The sequence below is a fragment of the Mesoplodon mirus genome, assembly GCF_964341445.2.
Source record: "Mesoplodon mirus genome assembly, chromosome: 18".
In the NCBI taxonomy this organism is placed as follows: Eukaryota; Metazoa; Chordata; class Mammalia; order Artiodactyla; family Ziphiidae; genus Mesoplodon; species Mesoplodon mirus.
The window spans coordinates 19802965-19827336 of record NC_138994.1 but is presented as its reverse complement, the minus strand read 5'-3'; the positions used below and the strand labels follow the sequence as shown (position 1 = coordinate 19827336).

General features: G+C 46.7%; 1 protein-coding gene across 4 annotated transcripts in view; it reads right to left on the bottom strand.

Annotated features, from left to right (window-relative positions):
* Nucleotides 1–24372, bottom strand: part of SLC39A11 (solute carrier family 39 member 11) — a 290857-nt gene that overhangs the window by 232026 nt on the left and 34459 nt on the right. For all 4 annotated transcript variants that reach the window (XM_082605176.1, XM_082605177.1, XM_082605178.1 and 1 more), the window contains one exon: nucleotides 13765–13923. In XM_082605176.1, the coding sequence (XP_082461302.1) occupies nucleotides 13765–13923 (159 nt within the window). The remainder of the gene's footprint in view (nucleotides 1–13764; nucleotides 13924–24372) is intronic.

Below are 24372 nucleotides of genomic sequence, written 5' to 3'. Positions count from 1 at the left end.
TATTAAAATATGGGCAAAGGACTTGAATACACACTTCTCCAAAGATGCTACACAAATGGCCAACTTATGAAAAGATGCTCAACATCACTAATCATAACAGAAATTACAATGATATATCATCTCACACCAATTAGGATGGCTACTATCAAAGAAGGAAGGAAGGAAGGAAGGAGGGAGGGAGGGAGGGGGCATCACGAAAGAAAAGGAGAGAAGGGAAGGGAAGGGAAGAGAAAACAACAGAAGAGAACAAGTTTTGTTGAGAATGTGGAGAATCTGGAACCCTTGTGCACTGTTGGTGAGACTGTAAAACGGTGCAACTGCTATGGAAAACAGTATGGAGTTTCCTCAAAAAATTAAAAACAGAACTACCATGCGATCCATCAATCCCACTTCTGGGTTTCCAAAGAATTGAAAGCAGAATCTCGGTGAGATATTTACAAACTCATGTTCATAGCAGCACTACTCACAACAGCCAAGAGGTGGAAGCAATCCAAACATTCATCAACAGATGAATGGGTAAACTAAACGTGGCATACACACACACACACACACAGTGTGTGGGATATTATTCAACCTTAAAAAGGAAGGAAATTCGGACACATGCTACAACATGGATGAACCTTGAGGACATACTAGGTGAAATAAGCCTGTCACAGGGACTTCCCTGGTGGCACAGTGGTTAAGAATCCGCCTGCCAATGCAGGGGACATGGGTTCGAGCCCTGGTCCGGGAAGATCCCACATGCCGTGGAGCAACTAAGCCTGTGCGCCACAACTACTGAGCCGGTACTCTGGAGCCCACGAGCCACAACTACTGAGCCCACGCACCTAGAGCCCATGTTCTGCAACGTGAGAAGCCACCACAATGAGAAGCCCGTGCACCACAGTGAAGAGTAGCCCCCTCCCAGCACAACTAGAGAAAGCCCGCACACAGCAGCAAAGACCCAACGCAGACAAAAATAAATAAATAAATGAGTTTATTTTTTTTTAAAAAGCCTGTCATAAGAGGACAAATACTATATGATTCCACTGATACGAGGTATCTACAGTAGTCAAGTTCATAGAAACAGGAAAGTAGGATGATGGTTACCAGGGAACCACTACAGGGGGGGAGGAAACGGGCGACTGGTGTTTGATGGGTACAGAGCTTCCGGTCTGCAAGATGAGCAAGTTCTGGAAGTCTGTTTCACAACAACGTGAACATAACTGACACTACTGGACTGTACACTAAAAACAGTTAAGTGGTAAATTTTATGCTGTGTGTTCTTTACCACAATACACAAAAAGAAAAACGAAACAATACTCGCCAGCAATATGTACTGCATGTTCCCCCTGACCTTCTTTTTCGTTGTCATAGGTGTGTAGTGGTATTTCCCTGTTGTCCTAATTTGAAATTCCCTAATGACAATAGATATTAAGCAGTTTTCCATATACTTATTTGCCATCTGTACACCATCTTGGACAAGTTGTCTGTTCACATCTTTTACCTATTTGTAAATTGGATTTGTTTATTTCTTTATGGTTTGGTTTTAAGGTTTATTTGTATATTTTAGATATAAGCCCTATATCAAACATTTGTTTTACCAGTATTTCCTTCCAGTCTCTTGGCTTATCTTTTCATTCGCTTAACAATGTCCTTCACAGAGTAGAAGATTTAAGTTTAATAAAGTCCAACATCAGTTGAAAAGAAAAAACACCAACAACAAAAGAAGTCAGCCATCCTCCTTAAATGCTAGAGGTTGGAGTTCCACAGCACAGCCAGATCTTGGCTGCATCTTAGACTGTTTTCTTTACTCTGGTATCTCCTTTCCTCTAATTGCTTATTACTTTTATTTGCAATGAAATGATTTTCCCATGATAACAATGAATAATGAGCAGCGGTCCAAGTGTCTCTTAAATTGCTTGGAGCAACTATCATGCCTTAAAACATGATTAACAGCAAGGTTATAAATACTCCATTTATGTCAAATCATTCTGTTTACACCACCCCAAGATATGTCTTAAGGCTAGAGATTACCTTTAAACAATGCAGTCTGGTGTCTTTGTTTTTATCTTTTAATAGAATTTTAATAGAATTCTAAAAGAGCATCTTCTGTTCTAAGAAATTAGCATTGTGGTTGGGAAGTATGTTAACTTATACTGACAATCTGTCATGCACCCTCATCTCCTATAGTTTACCAAGCCAGGCTCTGAGTGAAGACAGCTTTTCTCATTCTACTCTTTCAAGATGTAGACTTTTGCATTCATGAAGAGAAAAATAAGTTCCCGCCTTGAAAATTAAACACAGTCCACTGCAGAAGAGTATCCATCAGTATTTGAGTCCTGGGATATTGTTCTTCCAAAGATGGTCTTCACGTATGGATATCACAAAACTCAATTATTTGGGGTCATTACTGTCACCTAGGATAAAATGAATGTTCTTGTAAAAGGCTCTCCAGTCATCAATTTTCTCTTTTGGCGAGAAGGCATCCTAAATTACAAAGCATAAAAATGGATAATGCTGCACATACTATCGGACTATTTGAGGATGATGCTGTAAATGGCTTACCTATCTCATTACATGAAAGGCATAACATCACAGACATTCCATCTCAGGAGCAAGCATTAGGCTGAGAACTTAATTAACAAAATAAGAATTGGTGATGTGGACTGCCCTTGTGTCCTGCCTGGTTTTCAGGTTAGAACGTTGGAATTCAAACCAGTACAGTACCTTGATGACCACTGAGAATCAATTCTTACAACCAGTTACAGACCTGAAGACTGTCACATTTTGACAGCTTGATTCTCAGTAGTTATCAAAATTAGCAATGTAACAACAGTTGCTACGAAATGACCAGAAAGAATAAAAAAACAGGTGGGGTTCAAGTATAATGGTGTAAATATATTCAAGGTAGGCATTTCCTTTTTTTTTTTTTTTTTTTTTTTTGTGGTACGCGGGCCTCACTGCTGTGGCCTCTCCCGTTGTGGAGCACAGGCTCCAGACGCACAGGCTCAGCGACCATGGCTCACAGGCCCAGCCGCTCCACGGCATGTGGGATCTTCCCAGACTGGGGCACGAACCCATGTCCCCTGCATCGGCAGGCGGACTCTCAACCACTGTGCCACCAGGGAAGCCCGGCATTTCCTTTTAATTTTAGGATTTTATAATAATTATCTCCCTCCCCCAACATAAACACACACACACACACCCCAAAATCTTACGGATTTTTTAATAGCCTATATAAAAAAATTTAAGAGTACTTTATATGACTGTCCAAGGCTAGGGACCATTACTAAAAAATGTGGAAGATGTTTTGGTAACCATTACATGAAAACACAAACTCCACTGATCCACTGTCAAATACAATTTTCTTCCTTCATTTTGATGTCATTTATTTTTATTATTTACAATTTTATCTATAGTTTCTAAGACTCCTCCTTAAGGAGCTATTTCAGAGATGAACAGACAATAACAAGATCAAAATCCATGAACCTCCCACCTACAGTTAATAAAGCTTAGCTTTTTACTCTAGTTGATTCAGATTTTTTAAAATAAAATGTTGCAGAAAGAATTGAAGTTCCTCTCTCCTCCTACCACTTAGCGATATTAAATATCTGGAAAAGCTCATGGGTACCCTTCTTAGCCGGGTTTTTACACTTTTCATAGACAAGCTTATATAATTTTTTTTTTTTTTTTTGCGGTACGCGGGCCTCTCACTGTTGTGGCCTCTCCCGTTGCAGAGCACAGGCTCCAGACGCGCAGGCTCAGCGGCCATGGCTCACGGGCCCAGCCGCTCCGTGGCATGTGGGCTCTTCCCAGACCAGAGCACGAACCCGTGTCCCCTGCATCGGCAGGAGGACTCTCAACCACTGCGCCACCAGGGAAGCCCTATAATTTTTTTTAATAAATTTATTTTATTTATTTCTGGCTGCGTTGGGTCTTCGTTGCGGTGCGCAGGCTTCTCTTGTTGCAGAGCACAGGCTCTACGCACACAGGCTTCAGTAGTTGTGGCGCACGGGCTCAGTAGCTGTGGCTCACGGGCTCTAGCGTGCAGGCTCAGTAGTTGTGGCTCATGGGCTCTAGAGTGCAGGCTCAGTAGTTGTGACGCATGGGCTTAGTTGCTCCACGGCATGTGGGATCTTCCCGGACCAGGGATCGAACCCATGTCCCCTGCGTTGGCAGGCAGATTCTTAGCCGCTGCGCCACCAGGGAAGTCCCTATAATTTTATATATAAAATATTTGTATATAAAACAGGTAATGTTACTTGACACAATTTCAAAATTTAAATAGTATTTTACTACGTGCAGCATTCTGCAACTTACCTCTGGTTTCTGCTAAACATCGGACATTTATCCATGCTGATTTATAGATCTAGCTCATGTGTTTTAACTGCTGTTTAGCACACCATTTTATGAATTTATCACAACTTAATTATCCACTCATCTGATGACTGGTATTTTATTTCCAGTTGTTCACCATTACAAGAAGCGCTGCAATGGAACATTCCTACGCCTGGCTCCTTGTGTACATGTGCAAGAATGTTTAGAGAGCACATCCCTGAAATTGGAATTGCTTGGTCACAGGATACATGCATCTTCAGTTTTACTGGATATTTCCAAATTACTCACCCAGATGGCTGAATTAGTTTGCACTCCCACCAACCGTGCACGCAGGTTCCCATTTGTCCAAATCTTGTTAAATAGTATTATCAATTTTTTTTCATTTTTTGTCAAATGTAATGGGTGAGAATTTAAACTGTATTTCCCCAATTACTAGTGATGTTGAACATCTTTTCACGTATCTGTTGGGCCTTTAGGGTTTCCTCCTCTGAAATTCCTAATCAAATAATTTGTTCATTTTTTATTGAGTATGGTTTGCCCTATTCTCATTGATCTGTGGGACCTATTAGGTCCCCCAGGGGGGACCTTTTTTTTTTTTTTTTTTTTTTTTTGTGGTACGCGGGCCTCTCACTGTTGTGGCCTCTGCCATTGCGGAGCACAGGCTCCGGACGCGCAGGCTCAGCGGCCATGGCTCACGGGCCCAGCTGCTCCGCGGCATGTGGGATCTTCCCAGACCGGGGCACGAACCCGCGCCCCCTGCATCAGCAGGCGGACTCTCAACCACTGCGCCACGCCACCAGGGAAGCCCCAGGGGGACGTATTTTTAAATGCGGATGCCTCGGCTGCCTGCCAGGAGTTTAGAAGTCATTGAGTCTGGGGTGGACCCATGCACCTGCATTTTTGAAGCCTCCCAGGGGATTCTGGTGCACTCTGAAGTTTGCGACCCATAGAAGCAGGTCAGTTCCCCCCTTTTGTCTTGAGACTGTACCTTCATCACCTGCAGGAAGCCCCTCTTTCCCTCTTTACTGAGTCCTTTGCAATAAATCGTAAGACTGGCTGCCAAGGGAAAGAGAAAGGTACTTGCATTGCAGTGAACCATCCAAAAACCATCACTTGAATCAAAGCAAGTTATAAGTTGCCTTCAATTGCTGGTCACCAACCTCGGCTGAACATCAGAGCCTCTGTGGGGATGTTTTCATTTAGATACCTAGGCTCCACCTGGGACACAATGACTCAGAGCCTCCAGAGGGAGGCCCAGGCATCAGTAATTTTTTTTTTTTTTTTTTTTTTTTTGCAGTACGCGGGCCTCTCACTGTTGTGGCCTCTCCCGTTGCGGAGCACAGGCTCAGTGGCCATGGCTCACGGGCCCAGCCGCTCCACAGCATGTGGGATCTTCCCGGAGAGGGGAATGAACCCGTGTCCCCTGCATCAGCAGGCGGACTCCCAACCACTGCGCCACCAGGGAAGCCCCAGTATTTTTCTAAAGCACCAAAGGCAACTTCCCAGCTCCTTCCCACCCCGTCCCCACCCTCATTCCTTCTAACACACTTCCTGGTCGAATTGCTAGGAAAATGTTGACTCTAAACAGCAGTGTAAGTCTTTAGAGTCTTAGGCAAACATAATTAAGAAAGCAAATAAAGCGTGAACAAGAATATGACAGATTCAAATCAGATTAAGTTTTTCTATTTAACTATCTGTGCCTCGTGTCTATAGTGCCTCAAAAGTGGTCACTTGCCAAGGAGCATGGATCTGCCTCCAGAAAATAACTCATGGCTGTAAAGCGCTTTCCACTTTGAGGCTCTAAGGAGTTTTCATAACAACGATCTCCTTTGATCTGCCCAACATCTCCATTCATTCGTTCATCAGATACCTCCTGGAGACCTACGATGCCCAGGTATTGTAGGGGTCACAGGGGAGACCAGAGCAGACCTGTGTCGCTGCCTTCAGGCCACAGATGATCAGGTCCACCGGTGATGACACAGCACAGGGAACAGACAGGGCAAGATGGGGGAGGTGCCAAGCGGAACCAAGACCTGGGGTTGCCAGGGAAGATTTCTGCTGCAGGAACACACAAAGTGCACCCTGCAGGGTAATGAGGAGAGAGTCTGCAAACACTGGAGGGGCAGTGTTCTGAGCTGGGCACCATGCCAGCATGGTGGTAATGGTCTGCTGGCTTTTGCATTACATTCAGAACTTCCCCGTCTCGCTCAGGTCGAGGCCAGGTAAGTCCTCCTATTGCTAACCCATGCATCTGGAAAAGGGGGGCTCTGAACGGGATTGGCTGGGATTCTGGAGACACGTGTGCTTCTGAGACACAGGGCTGAATATCCCTTCCCCTCCTCGCAGTCCTAAGGCACAGGACAAAAGGAACCGCAGGCGTGGAGCTGCACAGAGCATCTTCAGAGGGCGTTTCCATTTACTACTGTTGTTGATACGCCTTCTGTCATTTATCCCTAGGGCTTGTTATGGGGATATCGAGCTAAAGCTAAACAACGCTTCAGCTCTTCCAGGGGCTTTAATCCAACTCCTTCCTCTCAAAGAACTGGCCAACCCAACATCTACATCCCCAAACTTCGCCCCTTCTTTTCTTCTTTGATATCAGAACTCTAACTCCTCTGGGGTTATGATCCCCCAGCCTTGAGGTGAGCCGTCTACACTATCATCAGCACCACCACAATCTGAGAGAAGACGGACAGGACAGGCGTGGCCAGGACCTGCTCTACTGGGCACTGATGCACCAGCCACCTAGCGAGGGGTACACCTGTGAGCCGACAGACACGCCCCGCCCCACCTTGGGAGGAAGGAATTATGATGAAACGCACACCCAATTCCTTTAGCCAGCCAGCCTCGTAAATCATCTTTGCCTCCGTCATCTTTGCCAACCAGCCAGTGGTTCAATAAGTTTACATGGTGGTCTCTAGATATTTCTCATAATCTTGCCGCCTGGCTCAACAGAGCGCAAGAGAATACAAGTATTCAGTCACCACTTTACGGTCTAAACTATGAAAACTATGGAGAAGGAAGTCCAAGTCTTAGAAGGTTCCAACCATGCCTATTTGCGTTCCAGAATCCCCACTACTTTATTAAAATAACAAGGATCATTCAGTGCTTGGGGAGTTCCCTTCAGCAAGCCAGCCTGTACTGAAATGGCCGCTTCATGCGCACTGTGTGTGTGCAAGTGTATGTCTCCATGCCAGACCCAGTGAAGGTACCTGGGGAATACACAGCACCCACAGAGGTAGGTTTCCAAGCTCTGACTGGGCCCTCTCAGATGCCTTGTGACATTGGCTGCAAAGCCACAGATATTTTTCCTGTGGCCTCAACTAGCAAGGACTGGGTACGCAGCTAACACGCCCAGGCATACACAAGGGTAGAACAGCAGCCCCCCGCCCCCGCCAGCCTTAGAAATCAAAGGGAGCAAGTGGAGAGGAAGGGAGTCTGTGATATGCGTTCCCAGCAGGTAAATGCACAGAGCAAGGCATCCACAGGATGGTTAACCCACTGCTTTCCCTGAGAATCAGCAAGCACACCACACTAGGAGACTGCCTCAACCCCCTTTTGAGCCCCTCTGCATGCCAACGGGACCAAAACCGACACCCGAGCATCTTCCTAAAAGTCACAGGAGGCTGCAGGATGCATCGAAAGGCAAAAGAAGCAACCTCGGCCATGGCTTCCACATGCACCTTGGAAATGGGTGCTTGGGATCCAGGGGGACCTGAATGCCAGCTCTCTACAAATACCACATTGTGAAGGGCCTGCAGCATCAGTGGGCCAAGAGCCCCCCAGTGTGATGTAATAAACTGGCTTTCACAAAAGATTCACAATGCTCCTTTGTCGGTGACTCATCTGAACGACAAGGTTTTGGCAACGCTCCCCAGCCCAGGACTCACCAGCCACGGCTTCCAATGCCAGCAAGCTCGCGGGTTTGCTCCATTAGAAACTGAAGTATTCATTAGCGTCGTGTATTCATTAGCGAGCTTTGCCCACTCAGCGTGCCCGATCAAGTGCCAGCTTGCTCTTGCTCGGAACACCCAGTGCCTGAACTGAGGGCCTCCATATATCCACAGGGTGAGCTATCTCTCAATCTTAGTACCATAAATATCAAAAGAAACGGAGAGGATGGTGTTATGTGCTGAATTGCTCCCCCCAACCCCACAAATTCAAATGCTGAAGCCCTAACCCCCAGAACCTCAGAATGTCGCTGGATTTGGAGGTGGGGTCTCCAAAGAGGCGATGAAGTTAAAAGGAGGCCCTTAGGCTGCGCCCTAATCCAATCTGACTGCTGCCCTTATCAGGAGTGGGAATCTGGACACACAGAGTGACACCATGGATGCCCACAGAGAGGAAAGACCACGTGAGGACACGGTTAGAAGGAGGCACCTGACAACACCTTGATCTTGGACTTCTAGCTTCCAGAACTGTGAGGAAATACAGTTCTGTTGTTTCAGCCACCCAGTCTGTGGTGGTTTGTTATGGCAGACCTAGAAAATGAGGACAGATGGGTACACAGTTAAGCAAAAGGGCTGTCTGCAAAACCTCATCCCTCTTCCACCTGGTTTCCCAGACAACGGGGCCACCCGATCCACCCCCGCGCCCAGCCTCCTCTGATGACACGGTCACGTCCCCACGCTGGAGGAACCCGGTGATTCAGCTGGACGGAGGCTCTCTCCAGGCCACCTGAAATGTCAACCATCCATCAATCCCATGATGCACCTTAGAGCATCAAATAGAAGTGCAGATCTCAAACCACAGCAAAGCAAAAGAAAGGAGATGCTAAAACTGAGGCAGGGAGCCGGTTTTCACTGTGAAGCTAGCTGGGCTTATCTGATAATATCAGAATTATGCTATGGACTCTACAGGTGGATGCCACTGCGATTTCTCCTTCTGTAGCGATTCTTGCCATTCCCCCACCCCCTACCTCCTCTGTTAGGTATTCGTTCGTAAAGTAGTAGAATCAGAATCACAACGCTAAAGATGGAAAGGATCTATGAAGAGGAGGAAAACATGCATCACCCCTGAGGGGGAAAATAATCACCTGTCACTTCCAAACAGTTGTCATACCTGGTCCCTCACAGCGACTCCAGTGGCCAGAAATTGACACCAGCAATAGTTAGGTGCTTATTAAAGGTATGCGCACATCCTGCTCGTTTAAGTTTTTAGTGGAGGCATCTTCTTTGCCATCACAGCGAAAACTAAGAGAAACTGAACAGGATTGGGACACAGATACGTGAAGGAGGGCACTGAGGAGAAGGTCGCACCCCTATCGCTTGCTGACTTTCCTGCCCCGGAGCACGTTTGGGCGGGGCCGTCAGCTGTGATGCCCCGCCCGAGGGTCTCAGGCAGAGTCAGACACCACTACCTTCCCTCCCCCTGCAGTCCTTGGGCAGTCTCTGCGGATGTCAGATCCCAAGAGAGGGAGGGGAGGGGGCGGGGAACACACATCTCCCAGAAAGAAGGTTGCCAAGATGTAAAGCAAAGCTGGAAAAGCAAGTGTCAACAACACAGCCAAGATGTTACCACTTGTTTTTCAGGAGACACACAACAAAATGACATTTCCCAGAGGGACATATATACATAAGCAGAAGCACAGAGCAAGATGGAAGGATGCGGTATATGTACTAAAATGACTGTAGATAAAAATCGTTTCAAATTTTAAAAATAACACACAAGAGAACGCACAGACGGTTCCAACTGTGTGAAATATACGCATGCACGTACATAAGCAAAGGGAAGAGAAGCCTAAATAAATGAGTCAGGATTCATGTAGCTATAGAGTTGATTTAAAGCATACTTGAACAATACAAGCATAGGGGACAGTGTTTATATTTCGATATTTACAGGACACAACATAATTCGTTTTCTTAAAGAAAAAAAAAGAGAAAAGAGAAAAATCTAGAAGGATACCCACTAAACTGATGACAATGGTTGACTGGTTTGGGAAGAGTACGGGAACAGGGGAGCCTCTTACCCCAGTCAGGTTGCTTTAACAAATTACCATCGACTGGGTGGCTTATAAACAGCAGAAATTTACTTCTGGCAATTCTGAAGCCTGAGAAGTCCAAGATCAAAGTGCCAGCAGATTCAGTGTCTGGAGAGAGCCCACGTCCTGGTTCACAAACAGTGTGTACGTGTCCCAATGTGGCAGAATGGGCTCCTTTATCGGGGCACTAATCCCATTCGTGAGGGCTCCCACCCTCATGACCTGGTCACCTTCAAAAGGCCCCACCTCCAAATACCACTGCATTGGAATTTTGGGAGGACACAGTCTATAGCAAGAAAGGAGTGTCACGTTAAATTTTGTTTAATTTTTATAACGAGATTTTTGTGCTGTGTTGATGTAATACTAACATGACTAAAAACACACAAGGCCATGGTGACACACATCCACCCTCCTCCTCCTCTCCCCTCTACCCACCAGTAGAAAATCACAGTTTTAAACTAAAGGTGAAGTCTTCCCACCCACTGCCATCCTTAACTTTATATAGAAGCAAACTGCAAAGGTCATAAAAATGTCAGTATCTCCAAACAGCTGTTCAAGGTCCATTCCCCTTCTCCCTAGAACCATCCAAGGGGAGTGCTGGGCTCAGGCTGGCCCGAGCCGCATTCGCCATCAGCGTCCTCCTGTCAGGCCTCTTCCTGGCGGACTGCACCTTCCTCGCCTACCCCGCCTCTCTCGCCCTCTCATTAAGATATCATTTGGCAAAGCCTCTGTAAAACCCTGTCAGCTCATTTCCCATTAACAGTTACTGCTTGAGCCTTTTCTACTCTATCCCCAGATAAATACATGAAAATAAATACCCTTTCAGGGAGCGATTTGATGCATCCGAAGTTAACACAGCTACAGTGGGCTCAACCTGACAGGCTGTTATGAGTAAAACCCTTTTCATGAGCAATATGGTGCTCCCGCTCCAAAAGGGGCACAAATACATCAGAAGGGCTGAATGAACGGAAATGGAGTTGGAGAACAGGGTTGGTTGTTAACCATTTCCTTCCCACCCACCCAGAGTCTCGCCACCCTGAACGTGTAAGTATAACCAGGATGGACATCTCTGACGTGGGCAGGCGGTGGCACCTGTGCTTGGAGGGTCACGAGTCAATGTCAGAATCGCTCAAACCACACGTCTGTGCTGAGCGGACTCCTGCACTGGCTCACTTCTGCAGGTAAAATAAGGCAGAGACTGAGTCACTTCCTCTCACCCCGTCAAGCTCCATGCACGGTCCTCCCAGAAGACAGGAAGGAGGCCGTGGGGTTTTCTGCAGGCAGGTCCCCCTTTCCCCTGGGGCCTGTTCTGCAGGATGAGCCCCTCCATCCCCAGCACAGCCAAAGCCTTTTGCTCTCACGACTTCATCCTTTTCCTGGGCCACCTGCTGCAGGGTGGGGCTCTGTCATAAGGCGGAATGAACAGGAAACTGAAAAGATCTCAGTCTGAACTGACCCACAGAACTCCTGGTTCTGAAACTCCAATCGCAGCAAGCATTCTGAAAGCAAATTCTAGCCCCCGCTTTCTCCCCGACAGAGGACTGTATTCCCCTTGGCTGCTCAGTCAACCACACGGACTCAAGATCAAAACCCATTAACTTCACCCACCGCTCCCCAGCCAGGCCTAATTTTCTGTGCAGTCTATCCAAGACTTTCCCCTGGGATCTTCTCTGTATTCAAAGCATATAGTAGAACAAACAGGAAGCAAAAGGTTAAAAAAAAAAAAAGTACTGCTGCACAGAACAAATTGGCCGAATGACTATTTACACTGCCCAGAGATAGCTGCTACATTCAGGCAGCTGGTCAAATACACCTGGCCCCCACTCCCTGGCCCCAGTATCAGGGAAGGGTGACCCTTCACAATTGCAAAGAGCCCTCTGCAAGATACTGCCTTAGAAGCCCAGGTGGGCCTAGGTGGGAAGAGCCTAATGAGACCAGCAGGGGCTGTGCACAGCAGCTGAGCCAGCCCCCCCTGTCTGCTGCTCAGGAGTTAAGGCCCCTGGCTGCCAGATTTTCCTGCCAGGGCAAGTAGAATACACTCCAGCAGCAAGTTTACAGATAACCAGGGCAGACTTGAGAACAGAATATGGCAATCCACACTGAGGACCTCTCAAAGCTATTAGCAAGCAGATGTTCCTTGACAACAAGGAAGCAAAGGGCCCAGGGGGCAGAAACCGACACGGCCGTTCACGCTTTCGATGAACAAGAATGACACACCTCCGAGACAACATCACGGCTGTCCAACCAACCATCACATCCAGCTGTTTGGGCCAGAGGCTGGCCATCCTGGGACATGAGTAATCAGTTTCTCATGAGTGTCTGGGCCACGTTCCAATGGAGAAGAAGGCAGGTGGGCCGGGGGAAGGCTGTGAGCCTACCTCCTGGGGTACATGCCCAGACGACTCCAGTGAGCCCGACCTGACCCTGCCCACAGCGACCCAGCAGAGAAACTCAGCTCCTCGACACAGTCCCCCCCGTGCGTCCTCCCACCCTGGGTGAACAGAGGATTCAGGCACCAGCTCAGGTCTGTCAGGGGCCTTCTGCCCACCTCGGGGACTTGCTGGGACACTGCATCTGCGAAGGTGACTTATGCCCGCGCTGGGTCCTATTGACGTCCACCCTTCAGCCGACCCGGTTTTAGCCGACGGCGCTGGGTCAGGATCTCGCGGCCTGGCCTCGGCTCTCTCTGCTCCGTGACCACAGCCAGACTTCAGGCTGTGGTTTATTTTGTGCTTCTCTGTAAGCAAGTACCTGCTCATCCCCCAAACCCAACCCACCAGCACTATTTAGGCAAAAAAAAAAAAAAAAAAGCTAAATCGCTGGCACACCCCAATTCTGGTGCCTTTTTCAAATTTTTTAGTTTTCACTTGGCAGCCCCTAAAGGGAGTTACTCTCAAGTCGTAAGAAGGAAAAGCGGGGAGAAGGGACACATAACCGGTTCATGGCAGAAGTGAGCGCAGCCCAAGGCCCTACTGCCCGGTCTCCCCACCTCACCCTCCTATGAATAAGCCCTGTGCATGCGATGCTTTGTCGACAGTCTTATGCTGTAGATGGGTGTGTTGTCATCTCCCTGGTGACATCATAAGCTCTCTAAGAGTCAGGACCACCGTCATGGGCACTCCCTTCCCCCAGTGTCTAGGTCCACTCGTATAGCGCTGCACCACACGACATCAGCTGTACTCTGTTATTTATAATGAGATCTGATATTTAAAATCTGAACGTATCAAAATGTAGTAACTAAGGAGATGATGAGTCAGACGACCTAGAGCTTATTTTCTTTTAGGCATTAAGTCACAATTCCGTTCCTCCAGGTAAAAGCCCTCAATGGCTTGAAATATCTATTTCGATATCACTGGCTACTTAACATAGACACGAGCTGGCATGTCAAGTTTGAACAGAAGTAAATCTATGGCACAGAGCTAGACACATCCTGACACAAGAGCCCAAAGCGGGGTGGTACTCACCCGGTGAGGCATGAGGAGGTCAGCCAGGTAGACAAACGCAGCTCCGAGGGTGAAGCCGACAGCCACAGGGAAAAAGGCCAAGGCACCGAAGCCACCAGAGGACGTAGCCATCTCCACCGCTGGGGCCAGGAGCGACCAATAGGAAGCGGCCAGCATGACCTGTAAAACCAGGATAAGAAGCAAACCATTAAACCATCCCCTGAAGGCCTTCCAAGTGGGGACTTCCCTCGCTCTCTATGGCCCAGACTGAACCCCACAGTGTCACCTGGGTTAGGCCTTTAATCCTGGGTGGTAGGTACTATCCCAAAGCACAAAGCCACCCTGAGAATTCTAATGTTGTGAAGAACTCAGTTTGGGGTAGGATGGAGTTGACCTTGGGAAGAGGGAGTCTAGTTTGCTGTCATCTAGCCTCTAATTCAGTGGTTCTCAACCACTGCCGGCGACATTTCTGGTTGTCACAAGTAGGGCTGGAGGTGAGGGGGAGGTTACTAGTAGCAACTAGTGAGCAGAGGCCAGAGAAGCTGGTAAATGTCTCACAATGCACATCACAGCCACTGACAGCAAAGAATTATCTGGTCCCAAAGGTGAGCGGCACTGTTGAGAAATTCTGTGCTAACTGAATACCACCAGGACCAGACTGCTCACTACTTCCTGAGCTCCACTACCTTGGACATGAGACGGCTCTAATTACTACAAAGTTCTTCCTTAGGTAGAGCTGAAATCTGTCTCCCTTCGGTTTTTACCTCTTCGCACCACATCTGCTCTCCAGAGCACTAAAGGAAGGTGTCTGTCCCCTGTGATATGTGACAGCCCTTGACATATCTGAAGACAACCAGTGAGACTATGTCAACTCGGTCTCATCAATTTTCTCATCTCTAAAAAGGAAGAAGGGAACTTATATTTACTGATCACCTACTAGTTCCAGGGACCAAAGCTTCACATCTGATATCTTATTTTATCCATCCCAACAGCTTTGGGAGGAAGATGTTGTTTTCTATTGCTATCTGTAGATAAAGAAATTGAATCTCAAAGTAATAGGATCATTTGCTCAAGGTCACAGAGCCAGGAAGTGGCAGATCCAGGGAACTGAGCAAAGTGGGACCATCATCACCTCAATGAGGGCGAAAAACAAAAGGGAAAAGGGAGAACTGAAGCTGGACTCAAATCTCGGGGAGGTCAATTTGATCAAAGGTTCTCCAGCATTTAGTGAAGGAAACACTCATCCACAGTTGTTTACTCTTACAGACACCATGACATCTTGGCTAGAGCACACCCACTACCCATTGCAACCGTATGACAGTCAGCACTAACATATAAAATACTGAATGGGTTTCTAAAATTAACTATGCCTTGCCTTTAAAAAAAATCTGCATCATCCGTCTCCAAAATAACATTCAGGGTGATGGAACCAGGTATTGCGAATGCAACAATAAAGAACAAATCCGTGCAAAAAGAAAATGATTTCTCTTCTTTGATGCATCATCTACACACAGTCACCGGTTTGGCACTGGACTCTCCCAGCAAAAGTCTGAGCGCCACCCGTAGAAAATTGCACCTGCCTCAGAGATTCCCAGAAACAATGAAAACGGCTCATCAGTTCAGTTCCATGGGACCACCAAAGGAAGCTTGTGGCAGCCTTCGCTACGCCAGGGGCTGATCCATCCCTTTACTGGACTTTGTCTCACTTGCTTTAGAATTCAACAACCCTCCGTAACTGCCATTCACAGTAAGCTCCCACCAAGGATGACCAGCACAAAGGCACAGGCATGTCCAGCAACCTCTATCCCTGCATGTTTCAGGGCCTCCCATTTAGACCATATCACCAGTAAGGCCACTCACCTCATCTTCCAGTCCCTCCCCACATCCCATCCTTGTCACTGTCACTTGGGGTACTTCCCCAGCCTCGGATCCCCATCGCCTTCTCAACACCAAGTCCAACCTCTTCTGTCAAAGCTCCTTTCCATCCCTGTGCATCACTGGGTACCAATCTTTTTTCTGTCCCCTGCACGGGAGCAATATACAATACTCTCATGGACAAGTGATGCAAGGTGAGGCAGAAGGGATGTGCCTCTCAAGGGAGGGTTTGCCAGAATCTGGGATGCTTGAAATGGAAAGGCATCCCAGACGATTCAGGTGGGTCCCCTCTTTGAGACTCAATGATCCTTTATCCTTCCAGTCAAATCCAGAACCCAAATGGATTTCCTTCATTTCTTTTCCTCGCCAGCCTCCCTGTCTCCCACATAAACTGGAACATGACCAAGGATCAATCTTGAAATGAGATTGGGTTGCCTGGGCACTTCCCTGGCAGTCCAGTGGTTACGACTCCACGCTTTCACTGCCGAGGGCACAGGCTCGATCCCTGGTCATGGAACTAAGATCCCACAAGACGCATGGCACAGCCAAAAAAGAAAAAGAGAGAAAGAGAGAGAAAAGAGATTGGGTTGCCTGTCTGAAATGACGATAGGGCCCCCAAAAAAGTTTATTTAAAGGAAATACGTGGGGACTTCCCTGGTGGCACGGTGGTTGAGAATCGCCTGCCAATGCAGGGGACACGGGTTCAAGCCCTGGTCCGGGAAGATCCCACATGCAGCAGAGCAACTAAGCCCGTGCGCCACAACTACTGAGACTGCGCTCTAGAGCCCACGTGCCACAACTACTGGAGCTTGCACACTTACAGCCCGTGCTCCACAACAAGAGAAGCCACCGTAATTAGAAACCCGTGCACCGCAACAAAGAGCAGCCCCCACTCGCTGCAACCAGAGAAAGCCCTCACGCAGCAATGAAGACCCAACGCAGCCAAAAATAAATAAATAAAATCAGTTTATTAAAATTAATTAATTAATTAAAGGGCATATGTGGCAGACAAAATAATGACTTCTTCCCCAAAGAGGACCACATCATAATCCCTAAAACCTGTGGATATGTCACCTTACATGGAAAGAGGGACTCTGCAGCTGTGGCTAAGGATTCTGAGATGAGATGATCCTGGGTGTGGGTGGGGCCAGTGTCATCACAAGGAATCTTATGAGAAAGGGACATGGGTCAGCGTCAGAGAGAAGATGTGATGATAAAAGCAGAGGTCGTAGTCAGAAAGGAGAAGCTAGAAGACGCTTTGCCACTGGCTTGAAGATAGAGGAAAGGTTATGAACCAAGGAAGGGTGGTGAGCTCTAGAAGCCGGAGAAGGCAAAGAAACAGAGTCTTCCCAAGAGCCTCCAGCAGGGACACAGCCCTGTTGCCAGCTTGATTTTATCCCAGTTAAAACCATTTTGGACTTCTAACCTCCAGTACTGTCAGAGGATGCATTTGAGTCGTTTTAAGCCACTACACCTGTGGTACTTTGTTACAGCAGCAACAGAAAACTAACACAGCATACAAAGGCATACGTTACCTTTTTTTTTTTTTTAGAGCAGTTTTAGGTTCACAGCAAAATTGAGCAGGAAATACAGAGGATACCCATAGGCCCCCTGTACCACATATGCACAGCCTCTCCACTACTGACATCCTACACCGGTGGTACATTTGTTACAATCAACGAACTTACACTGACACCTCATTATCATCCAAAGCCCTCAGTTTACATTAGAGATCACTCTTAGTGTTGTACATTCTATGAGTTTGTACAAATACATAATGACATGTATCTACTATTCTGGTATCACAACTAGTAGTTTCACTGCCCTTAAAATCCTGTGTTCCACCTTTTCGTCTCTTTCTGCTCCCCTGCAACTCCTGGCAACCACTAATCTTTTTACTGTCTCCATAGTTTTGCCTTTTCCAAAATGCCTTATAGTTGAAATTGTACAGTATTGCAGCCTTTTCAGACTGGCTTCTTTCACTTAGTCATATACATTTAAGATTCTTCCAAGTCTTTTCATGGCTTTATAGCTCTTTTTAGGGCTGAATAATAGTCTGGATGGACCACGGTTTATTTATCTATTCACCTACTATAGGACATCTTGGTTGCCTCCAAGTTTTGGCAATTATGAATAAAACTGCTATAAATATTGTGTGCAGATTTTTGTGTGGACATAACTGTTCAGTTCATCTGGGTAAATACCAAGGAGTGTGACTGCTGGATTGTATGATAAACCTTTTTTTTTTTTTTTTAATAATCCCCCAACATTGGTGACTTCCCTGAAACCGTCAACACTAACAAAGCTCCTTTAAATGTTAGGCATTTTTTAAAATCTAGATGTAGTGACATATTAACTAGCTGATACAGAAGCAGGAAGTAGTATATCTGATTAACCTTCAATTACCCCTAAGAAGCAGGGCCTGGAGGGGATAGTCTAGCAAAGAGGAGGTGGTAATCACTGGGCCCAAGACTTCAGGGAATGAACTCAAAAAACAAGTCACTGCCAACCAGTCCCTTTATGACTCCAGATGGTAGATACCAAAAGTCCTCCTGCAGCTGCAGCCCTGCTTATAAAGGCAAACTGGGTTGGCAGTGTGATATGGAAGGACAAACCTGACTCTATATTGGATCTGTTTCCTTTACTTTAACCTTTGTATTCTATTGCTTTTTTTTTAATAGATCTTCATTGGAGTATAATTGCTTCACAATACTGTTAGTTTCTGTTGCACAACAAAGCAAATCAGCCATATGCATACCCATGTCTCCATATGCCCTCCCTCTTGAGCCTCCCTCCCACCCTCCCTATCCCACCCCTCTAGGTCATCCCAAAGCACCCAGCCGATCTCCCTGTGCTATACTGCTGCGTCCCACCAGCCAACTATTTTACATTTGGAAGTGTACGTATGTCGATGCTACTCTCACTTTGCCCCAGCTTCACCCTCCCACCCCATGTCCTCAAGTCCATTTTCTACGTCTATCGCTTTATTCCTGCTGAATGGATAAAGATGTGGCACATATATACAATGGAATATTACTCAGCCATAAAAGGGAATGAAATTGAGTTATTCATAGTGAGGTGGATGGACCTAGAGTCTTGTCATACGGAGTGAAGTAAGTCAGAAAAAGAAAAACAAATACCATATGCTAACACATACATATGGGATCTAAAAAAAAAAGAAAAAGAAAATACAGAGTGAAGTAAGTCAGAAAGAGAAAAACAAATACCATATGCTAACACATATATATGGGATCTAAAAAAAAGAAAAAGAAAAATGTATTCTATTGCATTTGCTACAAGTTAAGAATGTTGCCCATAGCTTGAAATATACAGGATAGTCCATTCTCAGGACTCTGACTAACACTTTTCCATTCATATAGAGGTAAAAAGTTGCAGAACAGAGAATAACATCTGTCTTAAGGGAGGCTTGTAGGAACATCATGACCTGACCTACTGTGGGCAGCTGCAAGAACAGAGGATTCTGACACCAAGAAGTTGGCCACAACCAACCACACCCCCTCCCCTTTTAGTATAAAAGAAGCCTCAATTCTAACTAGGGTAAGATGGTTCTTTGGGACATTAGTCCACCATTTTCTCAGTCTGACGGCTTTCTGAATAAAGACACTATTCCTTGCCCCAGCACCTCGTCTCTCGATGTACTGGCCTGTTGTGCCGTGAGCAGTACGAGCTTGGACTCAGCATCAGCAGCACCAGACCTAAAGATATCAGACGTAAACATGAGGATCTGGCCATCGTCCCTCCCCCTTCCTGCCTCCGTCTATAAAAGGAATGCATAATCAGGTTCCCGCACACGTGACAGGGGCCTCGCTGCACCCCAAAGTCCTTTTTGCTTCTTTATTCCCCAAAAGAAAATGTAACGCCCAATCAATCAAATGAGCCATGGGAAAGCTTGTGTTGGAGCCCATCCTCCAGCTAAATGTCCCTAAGACCACAGCAGCTCAATTTTTTGCTCAGTAATCAAAGACGCCGAAGGGAGTGAGCATTTTAATAACAACAGCTCCTGAAAAAAAGACCTAAGGAGGAAATAAACAAAACATGGACTGAATGTCTAACTTCGGTCACTGGCCGCTTTGGTTGGTCTACCACAGGGCTCAGAAATCTGAAGGTTGGACAGAGAGGGTCTCAGGCCAGCTGGTGTTTGAGAAGCCGTGTGTGCTCCTCGATTCTCCCCAGGCCCAAGGCTGAACCCCACCTCAGCTCTCTTCTTCTTCACGTGCTTCCCATGGCATCTCAGCCACTGTCATGCCTTCAATGTCCATCTCTACGGATGGGCAAGCGAATGAATGAACGGCTTGAGTTAATTGAAAGAATTGATCTTGGACCTGTTCCTAATTGCCAAAAGATGGAAACAGCCCAGAGGTCCATCAACAGATGAATGGAGAGACAGAATATTCCATCTGATGGAATATTTTTCAGCCATGAAGACGTGAAGGACCGAGACATGCTACAACACGATGAACCTTGGAAACATGCTAAGTGGAAAAAGCCAGACACAAAAGGTTACATAGGATTCTACTGCTTTGAAATGTCCACAGACAGAAAACAGATTAGTGATTGACAGGGGCTGGTGGGAGCAGTTCCTAATGGATACAGGGTCTCCTGTGGGGGGAAGGAAAATATTTGGAGGTGGGGCTTCCCTGGTGGCCCATGGGTTAAACTCCGCGCTTCCTCTGCAGGGGCATGGGTCTGATCCCTGGTCGGGGAACTAAGATCCCAAATGCCACGTGGTGTAGCCAATATATATATATATATATCTGGAACTGGGTAGAAGGGATGGTTGCACAACACCGTGAATGTACTAACTGCCGCTGAATCTCATACTGTAAAATGGTTAATGCTATGTGAATTTTAACTTAATTTTTTTTTTTTTTTTTGCGGTACGTGGGGCTCTCACTGTTGTGGCCCCTCCCATTGTGGAGCACAGGCTCCGGACACGCAGGCCCAGCGGCCATGGCTCACGGGCCCAGCCGCTCCGCGGCATGTGGGATCTTCCCGGACCGGGGCATGAACCCGTGTCCCCTGCATCGGCAGGCGGACTCTCAACCACGGTGCCACCAGGGAAGCCCTAACTTAATTTTTAAAAAGTTGAGCTTGGCCTACCCACCCGTTAGAACCCTGTCTTGTACCACTGCCCCCATCCCCGACTGTGTGCCGCACCCTCCAGCCCCCCTGCCTTGGCCCAGGCACTCCCACCTGTGAAACTGCAAAAAAATCAAGACCCATCTCTCATGCCCTTTCTTCCAAGCATCCTACACCCTTTGCCTGAGTCCACGTATATCATGGATGGGAACACGCAGGATTTAGAATCAGGTCGGCGTTTGGATCTTGGCTCTGCCACTTACTAGCTGGGGAGCCCTAGACAAATAACTCAAGCTCTCTGCAGCTCAGTTTCGAGAAAACTAAACATGGGGGCAATAAACTATTTAACAAGGTTGTTTTAAGAATTATATGGGGCAATGCGTATACCGCACCTATCCAATTCCTGGCAGGAAGTACGTGTTGCAGCTGTGCTGTGCTGGACTCTTCCCTCTCCCCGAGCACGCCTCTGCTCAGCGGGCTCTCACCCTCCTCCCCACCTCACCCTCTACCCCTCTTCTAGGATCAGGGCTGTGCTACGAGCACCTCTGCATGCTGGTCCCACCCATCTGAGTGGTCCTGGATGGAGCAGCTGTTCACTCTTTGTGGCCCAGATGAGTGCTCCGTTATCCTTGCTAAGGAAAGGGAGCAATGGGGGCGGAGACGTTGGAAGGAGGCGTAATCAGGAAGTGATTCAACACTCCCTTTTTAGTCTATTACCTAAGTTTTAAAGTGATGTCACCTTCCAAATCAAGTACTGTATAGGCTCATACTCCAATGCCTTCCCTCCTTTGACAAACACGGGATGAGTGATTGTTTAAAATAATGGAGTTTGGGGGCTTCCCTGGTGGCGCAGTGGTTGAGAGTCCGCCTGCCGATGCAGGGGACACGGGTTCGTGTCCCGGTCTGGGAAGATCCCACATGCCGCGGAGTGGCTGGGTCCACGAGCCATGGCCGCTGAGCCTTGCGCGTCCGGAGCCTGTGCTCCGCAACGGGAGAGGCCACAACAGTGAGAGGCCCGCGCACCGCAAAAAAAAAAAAAAAAAATGGAGTTTTTCTCAGGTGTGGAAAGAAGTTGACAGAACTTCCAGAGCTTCATGGACACTCCACTGAATAGTCTACTGATATAATCACACTCTTACAGAGTTGAAAGGGATTTTAGGAGGCTCTACCTAGACCAAAGGCTTCATTTAACAGATGGTGAGTCACTCTCCCAAGGGCACCCAGCTGGAAGTGACAGAGCTGGGACTTGAAACCCAGGCCAAGCCCTTAATCCTGAAGCTGTGTTCTGTCACTTACATGTTTCAAATTCTTTAAAAACATCACAGCAAGATCCTTTTTGACCCACCTCCTAGAGTAATGGAAATAAAAACAAAAATAAACAAATGGGACCTAATGAAACTTAAAAGCTTTTGCCTAGCAAAAGAAACTATAAACAAGAAGAAAAGACAACCCTCAGAATGGGAGAAAATATTTGCAAACGAATCAATGGACAAAGGATTAATCTCCAAAATATATAAACAGTTCATGCAGCTCAATATTAAAGAAACAAACAACACAATCAAAAAATAGGCGGAAGACCTAAATAGACGTCTCTCCAAAGAAGACATACAGATGGCCAAGCAGCACATGAAAAGCTGCTCAACATCACTAATTATTAGAGAAATGCAAATCAAAACTACAATGAGGTATCACCTCACACTGCTCAGAATGGCCATCATCAGAAAATCTACAAACAACAAATGCTGGAGAGGGTGTGGAGAAAAGGGAACCCTCTTGCACTGTTGGTAGGAATGTAAACGGATACAGCCACTATGGACGACAGTATGGAGGTTCCTTTAAAAACTAAAAATAGAAGTACCATATGGCCCAGCAATCCCACTACTGGGCATATACCCAGAGAAAACCATAATTCAAAAAGACACATGCATCCCAATGATCACTGCAGCACTATTTACAATAGCCAGGTCATGGAAGCAACCTAAATGCCCATCAACAGACAAATGGATAAAGAAGATGTGGCACATATATACAATGGAATATTACTCAGCCATAAAAAGGAATGAAATTGGGTCATTTGTAGAGACATGGATGGACCTAGAGACTGTCATACAGAGTAAAGTAAGTCAGAAAAACGAATATCATATATTAACACATATATGTGGAACCTAGAAAAATGGTACAGATGAACCGGTTTGCAAGGCAGAAATAGAGACACAGATGTAGAGAACAAACGTATGGACACCAAGGGGCAGGGGGGTGGGGGGTGGGATAACCTGGGAGACTGGGATTGACATATATACACTGATGTGTATAAAATAGATAACTAATAAGAACCTGCTGTATAAAATAAATAAATAAAATAAAATTCAATAAAAAATAAAAGCAATATCCAACAACAGCAACAAAAAGAAATATCTTTAGGGCGGGTCATAGAGTTTTGCTTTTTTGAAAAAGAAATATTTTAAGTGCGAATTAATGTAAGTATTTTGATTTTAAGTAGGAAAAAAAAATTTAGACAAAATGACCCCCAAATCATAGTAGTATTGGGAGATGATGTTCCAGGGATTTCTCCATGACCACGCAGACCAGGCCTTCTGAGCTAAGAACATGTCTGATAAGCAAACATGCTTTTGCGAGCTAGAGATAATACATCCTAGAAAGATTTGGAGATGAAAACTCTTCTCTCCTCTCCTAACACAGGTGCCTGTACTCCAGCATACTAACCTAGAAACTCCTTACCCGCTTGCTTGGAAGAGAACTCCTTAATGAAGAAGACCTCCCTCTGGAGGAAGGGACAGGCAGCTGTACCAGCAGGTCCCCTGTAAACCTGATCTGCCAGTTTTGCGTTTCGCCTCCTGTGGTGCAACCCCTGCATGCACAGGTAAACTACTGACTCTCATCCTATGGCACTTCAGCAACTGGGGGGAACTGCTTCATCTGCCGATTTTGCTGAGAGGAATCAATGGTCCATTCCTCTGAAAAAATAATAAATAAATAAAAACAATAATGCTCAGAATATCACCTACTCAGTACATCTACTCAGAGAGTAATTCCCCTCTAAGTATAATGTTCAATGTCGACTGTGTTTAACTAGCAGTATCTGCTATGCTAACGTGTCAGTCCCAGTGCATTTCTGAATGTCACAAAACGTAAGTTGTAGAACTTCTAGTTAAACACGGCTGATGGAACACAAGCTGCTCGCTCCCAAATAGGGTGAAAGTAAAGGGATGAGGAGGAATTCAACGACAAAGACAAAAGGACCGAGAGGAGACGGCAGTCATGGGGTTTCGGAAGCTAAAAGAGAGAGCAGGTAATGACTGACTGACCCCCCCCCAAGAAGGCTGACACCTAAGCCCAGTGGAAGCAAGGGGGTTCACCCCACAGAACCCCAGAACAGCGCAGGGATGGAAGGCCCTGGAGCCACTGGAAATGGGCCAATAAAGAGGACTGGTGGAAAGCCTGCATCAGAAGCCATGGCACCCCAAGATTCTTCCTGTATCCCATGCGGCCAAGCAACCACGGCACCAGACACTCATGGACCCCCGCCAGCTAAGGGGTGGGTACCACACTGAGAACAGGAGGAGAAAGGGAAAGTCTACATGCTGAATGGGAGGGCCCAGCATACTCCGATCTCAGCCCAGCCTCTTCCCCAGC